This window comes from Aplysia californica, unplaced genomic scaffold (assembly GCF_000002075.1).
Source record: "Aplysia californica isolate F4 #8 unplaced genomic scaffold, AplCal3.0 scaffold01136, whole genome shotgun sequence".
NCBI lineage: Eukaryota > Metazoa > Mollusca > Gastropoda > Aplysiida > Aplysiidae > Aplysia > Aplysia californica.
In genome coordinates, this window is record NW_004798406.1 from 129008 (window position 1) to 143146 (window position 14139).

At 42.1% G+C, this 14139-nt stretch overlaps 1 protein-coding gene across 1 annotated transcript in view; it reads right to left on the minus strand.

Moving 5' to 3' along the window:
• Positions 1-1381: 1381 nt before the first annotated feature.
• SAP (synapse-associated protein) overlaps positions 1382-14139 on the minus strand; it is a gene marked incomplete at its 5' end in the record, with an annotated part of 42241 nt that continues 29483 nt past the window's right edge. The window contains 6 exon segments of the mRNA NM_001204555.1: positions 1382-1617; positions 2770-2879; positions 3528-3700; positions 5524-5625; positions 6182-6229; positions 8465-8497. Of these exon segments, the coding sequence (NP_001191484.1) occupies positions 1419-1617; positions 2770-2879; positions 3528-3700; positions 5524-5625; positions 6182-6229; positions 8465-8497 (665 nt within the window).

Here is a 14139-nt window from a genome sequence, read left to right on the forward strand (position 1 = left end):
CAATGAGTTTTCAAAGACTCCATGAACTCAAGGAGGCCACAGGAACCCTGTATACACAGGACGTGTCCCGCAGCACACAACAAAAACATACGAGTTTTGATCTTCACCTCACCCACAGTAAGCTCACATGTCCCACCACAGATTACGATCCTGGGGAATTGTGTATGTAGCACATACCCCCCCTCCCCCTCAACATGGCAAAATCCCCCCCACACACCGGCTCTCTATGCACAAGTCAGCGACTGTCCATCACAAAACAAGCACAAGACTGGACCCCCCCCCTCACACACTTGACTCAGCCCTCAGTCAGAGAACATCTCCGTCCGCACAACTTTAAGACGAGCCTAAAAGCCAGCAGAATGTCCGTACACAGCACGACAGGAAGATTTTCAACACCCAAACCAAACTGTCAAGAGCGACCGGCGGCTGCCAAAATCCCATCAGAGAGTCCCCGTGGGGCAGGGTTCCCCCTCCCCGCCCCTGGCAGACAGCTCTCACACGTTGGTTGATGGGACAGGCAGGGTTCCCCCTCCCTGCCCCTGGCAGACAGCTCTCACACGTTGGCTGATGGGACATTTTCCTTTCTACATAGAAGCCACCACCGGCTTGGATAGAGTTGTACCAGCCGCTTCAACGTTCACCGGCCAAGTGACAACGGACATATTTCCGCGGCCTATACCAAGAGATACCAACCAGGAAATTTGATGCAGCATTTGGTGAGAAAATTGTCCACAAGGATCTATCACTTTTGCTTGTATGAGGAGGGGGGGGGGGGGGGGGGGTATGAGCTGATGTCTGTGTGTGTGTGTGTGAGATAGAGAGAGAGAGGGGGAGAGAGAGAGAGAGAGAGAGAGAGAGAGAGAGAGAGAGAGAGAGAGAGAGAGAGAGAGAGAGAGAGAATCAGAGAGAGGAGGGGGAGCAAAACCAAACAAAAAAAGAAGAAAAAGACAAAAAGAGTGCACATGAGAAAGAGAGAGAGATCAAAAGTGACATCATGAAGGCGTTTGACCCAATAAGTTGCAACTTTCTATGAATTGAAACAGTGACCTAAGCCGACAGACGGCAGAGAAATCACGGTCGTGTCGACCGAGAGAGAGAAATGAACGACCTGACAATGATCTTATAAACAATGAACACGTGTCTAGTGATACACATTGTGGGTGGATCTGGAGAGAACTAAATTAAATAAGAGAAAGAGAGAGACGGAGAGAGAGAGAGAGAGATTGAGAAAAAGAAAAGACAAAGATGTTGCAAGATAAGAGAGCAAATGAAAGATGAGCTGAGCACTATGGACAAACGGATGATGATGACAATATGACGAAATGACGATGACAATGATGATGATCCTGATGACGATGACAAACGATGTGGGTGTGGAACTGGCGATGACGACGGTAAGGGCAGCAACTCTCTCTCTCTCATAGCTTGTCCTTGGCTGGCACCCAGATGTAGGGCCCCGACTGGTCGCTGATCACCTCCTTGATTTTAGCATAGATCTCGTCGGCCGTGTCTCCCTGCACCACGGCTGTGAAGTACTCGCCAAACTCCGCCTCCAGCTTGAGGGCCCGCTCAAACGTTTTCCGTGCTTGTTCTTCTGTTATTCTTTTGTTCATTTCCCTGGAGAGAGAGAGAAAAACCATTGTTGAAATTGTAACAATTTCCCTAGAGAAAAAACCAAGTATTGTTAAAACAGCACCATATCCAAAAGAGATTCTACCTCAGAACCACACAGTCCTGTCCCCTCAGTACCCGCTACCTAGTTGGGAGAAATTTCACGTCAAAGATTTTAAGTCGCACAGTATGTCAAGCTTTTTAAAATGCAATTCTTTGAATATCTAGATAACGACTCCGAATAATCTTCCCATTTTGATAGAGTACACAGAACATTTGGTATCTGACTTCATGGTCTTAATAACTCACAACGGCCAAAAGACTCAGACAGAACATTGTACATCTGAGGTAGTGAGTAGTTGGAACAGCTAGTGGGTGAGTTTGCACATACTACAACAATCTTCCACCACCCACCACCAGACAGGAAGGACAAATAGATCCTTCTCATGAAACCTTTTCCTGGCATCTCTGACCTGAGTTAGCTCAACACAAAATACCAACATCATCTTTCTATCAGACCTGCTGCTCAGTGAAATCTAAACATCAGGATCTAGTAGGGGGAAAAAAAAAAAAAAAAAAAGGATTTCAGGATCCTACACAGACCTCGGCCCCAATCAAGTCTAGAATTTTGCGAGGAAACGGAAAGATAAAAACGAGAGAATCACACCCTATTCCAACACAGCAAAACAACTTCCAACAATCGGCTACACAATCACTTACGTAAGTAACCCTGCTAAATAACTTCCATAATTGACTCTACTAAACAAGCACTTCCTTAAATGACTACTACACAATCACTTACGTAAGTAACCCTGCTAAATAACTTCCATAATTGACTCTACTAAACAAGCACTTCCTTAAATGACTACTACACAATCACTTACGTAAGTAACCCTGCTAAATAACTTCCATAATTGACTCTACTAAACAAGCACTTCCTTAAATGACTACTACACAATCACTTACGTAAGTAACCCTGCTAAATAACTTCCATAATTGACTCTACTAAACAAGCACTTCCTTAAATGACTACTACACAATCACTTACGTAAGTAACCCTGCTAAATAACTTCCATAATTGACTCTACTAAACAAGCACTTCCTCAAATGACTACTACACAATCACACTTACATAACTGACCCTGCTAACCAACTTACATGATGGACTCTGCAGACTTGGGTTTGATAAACACAGCAATGGGGTAGAGTCCGGCCACCTGTAGACGTTTGATGGCGTTCCCACTCACGTCCAAAATACAATGTTTCCCCTGCAGAACACAAAGTATAGCAATGCTGAAAATATACTTTTTTTTTTCTTTTTTCGTAAGCGTTTTATGGCACTTGCAACATAATAAGGTCATATAAGTGCCGAAGAATAAAAGTGTTACAATTGTTTTAGTAGACGTTTTACGGCGCTCGCAACTGCATAAGGTCATATGAGCGCCAGAAGATTAGAGGTGTTACAAGAGAGTAACATAAAAAAGAAAGAGGGGAGATAAGGACGATAGATGTTTGATAGGAAAAAAGAAGCAAACCACACGAGAGCACCCGCCAACCATCCACGAAGTGTTACAAGAGAGTAACATACACAAAAAAGCAGGAGAGATAAGGACGATAGATGTTTGACAGGAAAGAAGAAGCAAACCACACCAGAGCTCCCATCAATCACCCTCATTGGACAGAAGGGCGAGAACCCAGATGTTGCTAGATCGACAACAACAACAACAACCACCACCACCACCAGACAAGCCTTTGAGCCATCTGCCACAATGACCCCCATCACTAGCCTTTGAGCCATCTGACACAACGACCCCCATCACTAGCCTTTGAGCCATCTGCCACAACGACCCCCATCACTAGCCTTTGAGCCATATGCCACAACGACCCCCACCACAAGCGACGACCGACGCACGTACCTGCTCTGCGACTTCTTTGACGGAGGCGACACTAGTGCCGTACAGGTTGTCGTTGTAGACGCCCGCCTCGATGAACAGATGGTTCTGGATGTCCCGCTCCATCTGCTCCCTGGACATGACGAAGTGGTAGTCCCGGGCATCCACCTCGTGGTCGCGTCGCTCACGGGTCGTGTCTGCTCGCAGGGGTCGCAGGGGTCAGAGGGAAAAACACCACAGGGGGTCAAACACAGGGAGAGTGATCAAAACATCTAGGTTTTTTAAAAATAATTTTCGTAAGAATTTTGAGGCACTTGCAACACAATAAGGTCATATAAGAGCCAAAGAATAGAAATGTTACAAGAGAATAACACACAAAAAAGGAGGAAGAGAAATAAGGACGACAGATGCTTGATAGGAAAGAAAGAGCAAACCCCACCAGAGCATCCGCCACCCACCCACGTCAAGCCCTCCAAGACAACGGGTCTCAACTACAACTAGAGGATAACTCAGTCTATTTTTAGTAAAGGATGGCAAGCGGATGTCCCATGATTTATCATTTTGTAAAAGTTTTACGGCATTTGCACCAAAATTAGGTCATAGATTAGAAATGAAACAAATCATCTTATCATCTTACCGTAACAAATTCAACACCACCCACGACCCGATCAACTCAAATCTAAAAACGGGTCTAAGGAAGGACACCATAAAACAAACAACAGTTCATCAAACCAGAAAAAATCCAGCACATTTCCACAACTGACTTTGTGTTTCAAAGCATTTATTTCACAACTGAGTAAAGACACATAAAAAAAAAAGGATGGGGGAGGGCGCTAGAATAAAAAAAAAAAAACCCATACTTTTGGACTGCACTTTACTAAAACAAAGTAAATAGTGAGTATTTGAATAAGACATCACTAAAACACTGTTGTGAGTAAACTTCTTTGCCCCTTCAAATTAAAAAAGAACGACAACAACTTGGCTTCTTAGAACTACAGAACTGACACTGTTGTGTCCCACCTTTATGTGTCTACCACAATTTACCAAAACCATACGTCGGTGTGTCACTCTAACCGTGTAGGTGCATGAACACTGATTTTCAGAAAAGTGAAAAAAAAACCCAAACCCCATAACATTTTTTTCCTAATAAAACATACCAGAATTGCCCCAAATCTTGTGTACAGTGATCTTTTCCCATACCATAGTATCACATATTATAATTGTAATTACGGTTACCAACACAAGATTGAAATAAAAAGAAGTCTGACCTACTATGACAGATAAACGGTTCGAGTGAGACACCAACAACATCTACAACCTGCCACCACATGACCACAGAAGAGAACAAAACAAACGGAACGTTCACACAAGCTGGAAATGAAACAGTTAAAATAACTGTCCAAAATAATCTCAAGAAACAAAAACCATCCAAAAAAGAAACATCCAGAATTTACGAGAGAAGCTAGCAGCCGACAGTGGCTTGTTGGGGGGGTCCAGGACACGGGGGTCATCTGGAGAAGTTTTAGTAAGAGTTTTACGGCACTTGCAACACAATAAGGTCATATAAGTGCCGAAAAATAGATGTGTTACAAGAGAGTAACAAACACAAAATAGGAGGAGGGGGAGATAAGGGCGATAGATGTTTGATAAGAAAGAAGGAGCAAACCACGTCAGAGCACCCGCCAACCACCCACCAACTCACAGTCACAACCGTTTAGAAACATAGACACATTTGTGAGGTGTACTGACAAAAAAAGTTACTTTTCGCAATCCGCAAATGGAGACATTGGCCAAAAACCAACACCAGGGTTGAAGATTAGAGGTGTTACAAGAGAGTAACAAATACAAAAAAGAAGGAGGAGAGCCAAAGATGATAGATGTTTGACAGGAAAGAATCAGCCAACCACACCAGAGCACCCACCAACCACCCACTTCAATCTCTACCCCATGAGCAAAGAGGCCAAAGTGGACGAGCTGTGACAAAATCTGCATGCAGGGAGAGGACAAGGAGACCACTTACGGGGAACACAGCTGCCAAATTTATCCGGGAATTCTGAAATGAGGTCATCGTTGATTCTGTCTTTCTGCGGGCCCAGGATGATGACTGGCCTCGTGTACTTCACTGAAACACATCACAGCAAACCACACAGTCAAGTGTCGGCCTCACTTTTAGTTGATAAATAATGAAGTAAAAGTTTTACCGTATTTGCAAAACAATAAAGTCATACAAGTGCTGAAGATTAGAGTTTTAGTTTCAGTCAAAGTTTAACGGCACTTGCAACACAATAAGGTCATATACGTGCCGAATATTAGAGGTGTTACAAGAGAGTAACAAACACAAAAAAAGAAGGAGAGATCAGGATGAAAGATATTTGGTAGGAAAGAAGGAGCAAACTATACCAGAGCACCCGCCAACAACCCACATTGTGTTCAGTATTTGAGTACACTTGAGAAAAAGACACATACAATGCACATACAGATTTATCCCCCCCCCCCCCCCCCAATCTAACAACACATTCTTTGGTTTTTCCTGACACACCACAAACACACAGACAGACACACAGACTGACAGACAGACATGACAGTGGGTACTCACACTCCTGCTGTACAACACCACAAACACTTTGTTACACACGTCAGACAGAGACAGACAGACAGACATGACAGTGGGTACTCACACTCCTGCTGCACCACGGTCTCGTACGACAAGATTGGTTCATCTCCTCCTGAAGAGCAACATGGGACAGGTTTTTTATTACACCACACGTATAGTCATTTGGGTGCAGTTCAAAAAATGAGTTTGACTGAACTTGCAACACAAACACGTCACACAAGTGCTGAAGATTAGAGGTGTCACTAGAGAGCTTTATAGGAATAAAAGGAGGAGAAGGACCATAGATGTTGGTTGATAAGAAAGAAAGAGGAAACCACACCAGAACATCCCCAAACCACCCAAACAAATGGTTGAGTTGAGACAAGAAACACAAACCCTCAGAGACAACGAAATACCCCACCAAAACAAATGACAATCACAGCATTAGCTGCCACTCACGTACAGACAGACAGGTCAGCTTGCTCACACTATGGCACAGACCAACAGACAGACAGGTCAGCTTGCTCACACTATGGCAGAGACCAACAGACAGACAGGTCAGCTTGCTCACACTACGCCACAGACCAACATACCCCCCCCCCCCTCCAACCACAGTTAAAAATAACCACTGTCTCAAACTTTCCGGACATATTTCAAGATCTGCACTTCAACTTTCATCTGTGATGAGACTGTTGTAAGCTCAAGATATTTTATAACAATTTGTATGTACCACTCCGACCCACCCCACAACAGTTCAAAATTGGTGATGGAAAGAACCCCATTTACAACTTCGTAATAGGAAGTAATGAATTCACACATAAGTTTTTGCCCCCCCAGGGGAAAACAACAACAATCCCAACAAAAAACCCCAAAACATGCATTGTGTTGATGTTTCAATGTCTCTCTCAGATGAAACTACTGCATTGTGTTGATGTTTCAATGTCTCTCTCAGATGAAACTACTGCATTGTGTTGATGTTTCAATGTCTCTCTCAGATGAAACTACTGCATTGTGTTGATGTTTCAATGTCTCTCTCAGTTGAAACTACTGCATTGTGTTGATGTTTCAATGTCTCTCTCAGATGAAACTACTGCAGACAGATGGCATAGGTACAGTGTAACATACACCCCCACCCCCACGACCCCTTCCCCTCTCATAACAACATAATTGCACTCTAATTCAAGACTATCATTCCAGTCACAACTACAGAAGCACACTCACAGTACACATAGCTGGCGACACGCACACGCAACGCATACACACACACAGCTGAGATACACACACACACACACAAACACGGCCCATCAACATGCAAGGAGCAGGAGGGGAGGGAACACACTGACAGTACACACAGCTGAGACACACAAACGGCCCGTCAACATGCAAGGGGGGCAGGAGGGGAGGGGGAGGCCAGACAGCAAAATGCCAGAACATTGTCCACACACACACAAGTAAGGCTAACATCATAACTGAAAAGTCAACAACAACAAAAAAACAACAGACTCTGTCTACCATCAAGAGGAATTAGAACATTAGAAAAACTGTTAGTTATCCAATAAACAACAGGCAACAATTGGGGAGACTAAAGGTGTCTGTTTGTATGTGTGTGAGTGTGTGAGTGTACATGTGTGTGTGAGTGTACGTGTGTGTGTACGTGTGTGTCATGTGTGTACGTGTGTGTAAATACTCTACAACTTGTAAGAAGCAATAGAACCTACCAGGTGCCCTCCAAACTAACCACTTGCCGTTAAATTCTTTACAGTCTCGAGAAGCGAGACAAAAACTAGTTACGCCCACAGACAGAGGGAAAGGTGTGAAGATTCCACGAGACTACTACAGTAGGACAAGGCTACCCTCGGAGACACCTAAACAACTGCACAAACTGAAACCTTTTTCTGGGTCACTTATCCTCATGTTCACAGTAGAGGCACACAAGTGCTCATATATCTTCTGCTCTTTACTTCAACACGATTAACTTTACCACTGCATAAAGTAACGTGTGAAGGGCACAGGGGGAAAACGATGGTAGCCACAAACTGGAAACTGTGAGGGTGCCAATTTCTAAAAGCTTGTGGACTCATAACTTCATATTTGTTTGACTGGTGGTTTATTGATAAGTGTAGTTGAACGGGAAATCTAACAACAACAATCAACCAACAGCTGAACAGAAATACAGTTATGAGTCAACAAGCGTTCAAAATTGGTTCCCTCACGATATTCAGTTTGTGACTACCGTTGTTTTTCCCCTGTGCTCTTCAGGTGTATGTAAATAAATAAATAAATAAGTATTCATTATGTATATATATAAAAATATATATAAAGGTACAACTATGTGTAAATGAGTGTGAGATGAGCTAGAAATACTCACTATAGCTGGCTTCGCTATCACTGTGTTGGTTCCCTGTATGTCCAAAAAGAGGAGAAAACAACAACGAATATAGCAAGACGGGAGGGAGGGAGGGAGGGAGGGAGGGGGTCTCTCTGCTACAGCACAGGCAGCATACACAGAGCCACAACACCCTACATGCATGCACACACAGCTCCACACAGGGACATCTGATACAACAGACTGGTTCCTTCAAAAACTTCTCTCTTGTCTACTGACCATACATTTCCTCAAATATGTGTACTTAAATACATTCAATTTCCCATGACTATGTGCCCCTATCATCTTTGTACACTGGTTCCTTCATCAACTTTCCTGCTCTCCACTGACCATACATTTCCTCAAACACGTGCCCCTGTCATCTTTGTACCAGCCAGTAAATCTTCTGAGCAACAATGTAAAACCTCGGCGCTATTCTAAAACTTCAATGGTCTTTACGGTATTTAACCGTCAGCCCTTTCCTTAAAAGACACATAGTTGTGAAATAAAAGACACATAGTTGTGAAATAAAAGACACATAGTTGTGAAATAAAAGACACATAGTTGTGAAAGTTTTTCACAGAGTGGGCATTGATCACAAAGCAAATAGAAAAAAAACCTCTTGTATGTTAAGCTAACTTGTGCCTGCTTTGCCACAAACACCCAGCATTGCCACTTGCAGCAGCGCTGCTCACAGCAACAAGAGGCCCTATATATAGCAAGAGTATTTCTACACATTCCGGGACAACTCAAGTGTTGCCTCCCTCACAGGTGCTGATGGACGTTCATTCACCACAACCCTCTGTCTCTTCTCTTTTATCAACTTTGACAGTCACAAAAATCCTGTCACTTGAATGTTCCGGAGTGTTCTTTGGTCTAGTCTGCTGGGGTAATGATATAGTGTACAGCGCATAGAGCTTGCTGTTGAGCTGGGGTATGCGCTATACAAATGCTTTTTATTATTATGAAAAAGGAAAAGTGAAATACTTGGTGGTATTGCTAACCTTAGCACATGTGCTGCTAACTAACAAAAGGCCAAGACAGATATCTATCTATATATATCTATATATCTATATAGACCACTATGTGGAAAGGAATCTCTTTGTTCTCAACTCTCAACTAAGTGAAGTCAGCTTTCAGTCTCCCCAGTTAAAGAAACAAGTGGATCATTTGGTTACTTGTGGGGAAAAAACGTTTTCATGAGAAAATATTTGTAATTTGTATTATTCTTGAATGTAATTTGTATTATTCATGAATTGTTAGTTGTAGTAACAAGAGTCAGAAAATCCCTTGAGAAGAACCACGTAGAAAAAGATGGCAGTTCAGTCAGCACAGAAGCATGGTAGCGGTCATTTAGGGGGGCACAAAGGGAAAGGGTGGGGCAGAAACAACAAGGGGAAGGGGAAGGGGGGATAACAAATAGTTTACAGGGAACAGTGGCACCCTCAAACCACCCGCAATCCCCAACACAAGTTAGATCCTCTATGAATAGAAAATAAACGTAAAATGGTAGTTATATTAACTCAAATTCAAGGAAATTTCAAGGGAACATTTTTTAAATTCAAGGACATTAGGTAAAGAAATTTAAGCTGAAAGCCCATTTCCGATAGGCCTACACTTGACCCAAAGGAATTGTAGTTTCCATTTCCGGACAAAAATTTTGTTCATATCCGATCCGGCAAAATTCAAAGAGTTCTCAAGGAGGTTCCGGAAATTCAAGGGGTTTCCAGGGAGATTTTTTCCTTGAATGCAAATTAAAACAGTTTTCAAGGACTGCTTGAATTCAACCCTCGGTGAAGAGCCAAACAACTAGACCACGGACGCTGCTTATGGACATGGGAGGACCCGGGCCCTGATCTAGCCAACAAAGTCCCAGAAACCAGGACAACTTGGCCATACTTGACCACCATCTCATCTCTCTAACACTAGACCACCACTACATCTACTACACTTCTCTAAAAACTAACACTACATATTTCAGCTTTTCAAAAAAGGAGAGGGCTAAAAGATTAAAAAAAAAAAAAAAAAAAATCATAGCAGGTAAAATTGCAAAAGAAGTGACTTCAAGCAAAAAACAAACACCCCAAACCATTTGTAAAATATCAAGCTGGGCTATAAGAAAACACACAAAACTTAGTACAATAACACTTGTATATTATGTATATATTGACCGTAGACATGAGGAGTGTACAAAAGTGGCCGGTTATTAAAGCATCATAAAGGGGAAAAAACCCCAACAAAAACATGGAATGTCCTTTGCTATATGAGAATACACAAGCGTAAGAGAAATGACAAAAACCACGAGCAAAGAGGTCATGTCCAAAGCTAAGGCTAAGCCCATCCCAGCTCCTCCCAAACAAACAAACACTTCACTGATCAGCCCGCAACCAACACAATTTTCCTCCAATCTTACAACACAATATGTGAGGCATCGTGGTCAAATCAGGCGGGAGTCCAAATAAGGAAATCAAAGACACCCGCATTTTTCGCTTGTTTAGATTTTTTCTCTCAAATTTTTGTTTTTTTGGCTTAACACTTTGTACGTCCATTCAAAAACATTCCCATGTATGGATTTTATGGAAAAACCTTGATTAATGGCACAAAAAAATGGAAAATTACAGTTTCCAAGGACCGTTGAGCTATGGAAGTCACCAAACTTTGGCGGTCATTCTCTCCCTAACTTTACTTCTGAGCCCAGGCGACCCCACCTCCTTCAATTACAAATATCAACACTTCTATTCAAGATAAACAGGAATCTTTTTTTCCTCACAAGACAGACAAATGAACAAGCGTTCAGGCAATACCAATAACTCCAAATACCCAAAAATTGACGAGCGCCCGATTCCACCACGTCCAGACACATATTCTTGCCCTGTCATCTCGCTAAAGCAAGCGGCCAGGGTGAGCGACTGCGCTATAGGCCACAGCCTGTACTCCCCAGCATACCACTACAGCCGATATCTCGTATGAAGGAAGCACAGGTGAGGAAATATACACTACAAGATATGAAAGGAAGCCTTTGAGAAATATTTGCCACACATTTAAAAACTTACACCAAAATAAAAGTTAGTATTTTTTTGATAGAGGTTAGAAAAAACTAGCACAAAGATGCTACAAGGGAAAAAACTATAAGAAAAAAAAAGACGCCTTATAATGGTACATTACAGGAATATTCTGGACAGGTAGACAGCTGAGCACTTCCATGGAGCAAGAACAACTTCCCCCACTACCCAACCCACACACTAAAAAAATGTGGAAAATGAATATAAACGTATAAATCCATTGACCCCCCCCCTCCAAAACCCCCCCCACCCGGCGCCAGTCCAGACATGAGACATTTGGTCACAAAGATATAAGTGTTTTACGGCGCTCGCAACTGCACAAGGTAAGGTCATATGAGTGCATCTGACACAATTAAACATTTTCAGTTGGCATGATAAGAAATTTTTAATTTTGCCGAGGAGGGGGTTGGCCGAAGCCTACTCTTATCAATTTAATTTTAGACCACCAAGGGATCTTTAATGTGCGTAACTCACACAGATGACTGTACCCAATAAAACCCCAGCCTGGAGATCCCATTTGATTAACGTGAGAAAAAATAGCCATGGTTAGTTTGAGCTGAGGCCCTGAGGCCAAACACAAACACACATGGTACAGACTGCACCACGCCGTACAGACTGCACCACACGACGAGGAAAGCACTAAGTAGGTCACACATCTACACAGGCCCACGGGGGGGGAAGGTAATAGAGCAGAAGTACGGCCAGCCAGGGTAAACAGATTTTAAAAAAGCTAAAAAAACCCAAAGAAGCAACAGGACCAAAACCACCAGGAACGTAGAGGTCAATAGTTTACCTTCTGTTCAGTTTTTTTCAATATCAACAAGGGGAATGTGGAAGGGAGAAAAAGAGTCATCAGTCAAAGTCTTCCACACAGATAGAAACAAGTAAAGAAACAAAAAGATATAAAATATTTCAACCAAAAGCTTCTCTGTGTGTCCATGACGTCTGGACAACAGAAATTGTCAACAGTTTGTTCAAAATAGCAGCTCAAATAACCATTTATTCATTCTTTAAAAAATGAAAGGAAACAAGAATGAGAAATATTACAAATTGACTCGTAATTCTGTACCTGTACACATTCTATCTTCCAATATTGAACAGCGGCTATTGTAAACTGACAAAGTTAAACATTGAACATTTTTGCTAATAAAGGTAAATTCTGCAACATACATAACATGAATACTTTTACTTTGTTTTTGTAAAGATCACTGACAACAAGCTAGCAATTAGACAAAGGGATTACCAAATTTGATTTTGAACCTAAAGTGCATGGACTGTTTGTGCGTAGAGAGGAAAAATAGACAGATTGAATGCCAACTTCTAAATGAACAAAACAGTATAAATAAATATGTGAAGGAACAAAACTGAGGTATGTTTAGACTGGAGAATATGGTTGTGGACAAACGAATCAAAATTATACCAAGTAGTGGTAACAACCCTGCAAGATTTGTCTTCCCTGCCCGAGTGGAGGAGGGAAAAACGGTACAGGTTTAACTCCCCTATCAATACCTTTTAGGTTATTGAACCCTATCCATACGTCGTGTTACACTATCGTATCCATACGACGTGGGGAACTCTGTGCCACCACTTAACCCTATCCCTACGTCGTGTTTTACTATCGTATCCATACGACGTGGGGAACTCTGTGCCACCACTTTCCAAAGAGGAAAGTCACTCGTTAATCTGATCCGTATGCTTTGCAGAGCAGTCTGTCAAAAATGACTTTTTGAGAAAAACTGAAAGTTTCAAAGAGATCTTTGCACTAGAAGTATTCTCAAATGTGAAGAATACAACCCCGGGGGTATAAAATGACCCCAGGGCGTACGGATAGGGTTAAGAGGTGGAGGAGTTCCCCCACAAAGCAGTAGTCATCAGTGTGTACTGTATAAACGACCATCATGTATCTGGGATCTTCAAAATGCCTCAAGATAGTTCAGTATTGTCACAAACAGAAGCAACTAGTCAGGGGTTATTTCACAGGAAATCAAAAGTTACTTTAAATAAAGTCAAAAGACTGAACGGAGTGAGTCAACTGACAAGACAATTCACTAAAGAGTAACGTTTGTTGAATCACTGGCACGAGAATTGAAAAGAACACAGCTAAAAAAAATACACAAAGCGACCGATACAAGTTCCCACAACCAAAGAAATGTTTTACCTTCTGTCGATTCCACGGAATGATGAGAGAAAGAAAAAGAGCAATGAGCAAAAAATGAGTACGTGATTGACGTCAGCCACACAGGACTTTGGCTGGTACATCAATCTCTATGTACAAAGGAACAATAATCATTAACAGGTGATTATACTTTTTTTCTTTTTGAAAAAGAAAGAAGAAAAAAAAAGGTCACTCTGCTATCAGAGCAAGACTATTTCAAAGTTCATTTCAACTTGGCAGCTGTCACACTAACATGAACACGAAAACAAAAACTCCCCATCTCCCACATCCAACAATCCTAAAGTCCATTAACATTCCAGAAACTTCTACATACAGCCGCTGTGAGAAAATGTCTGAAATGTTGGAGCAAACTGACGGCCCCATTCTATTGTGACAAGTCATAAAGACCTCGGTGAGGCCACATCATATCCTTTGAACTTTGGGTGTAATCTTTTCTAATA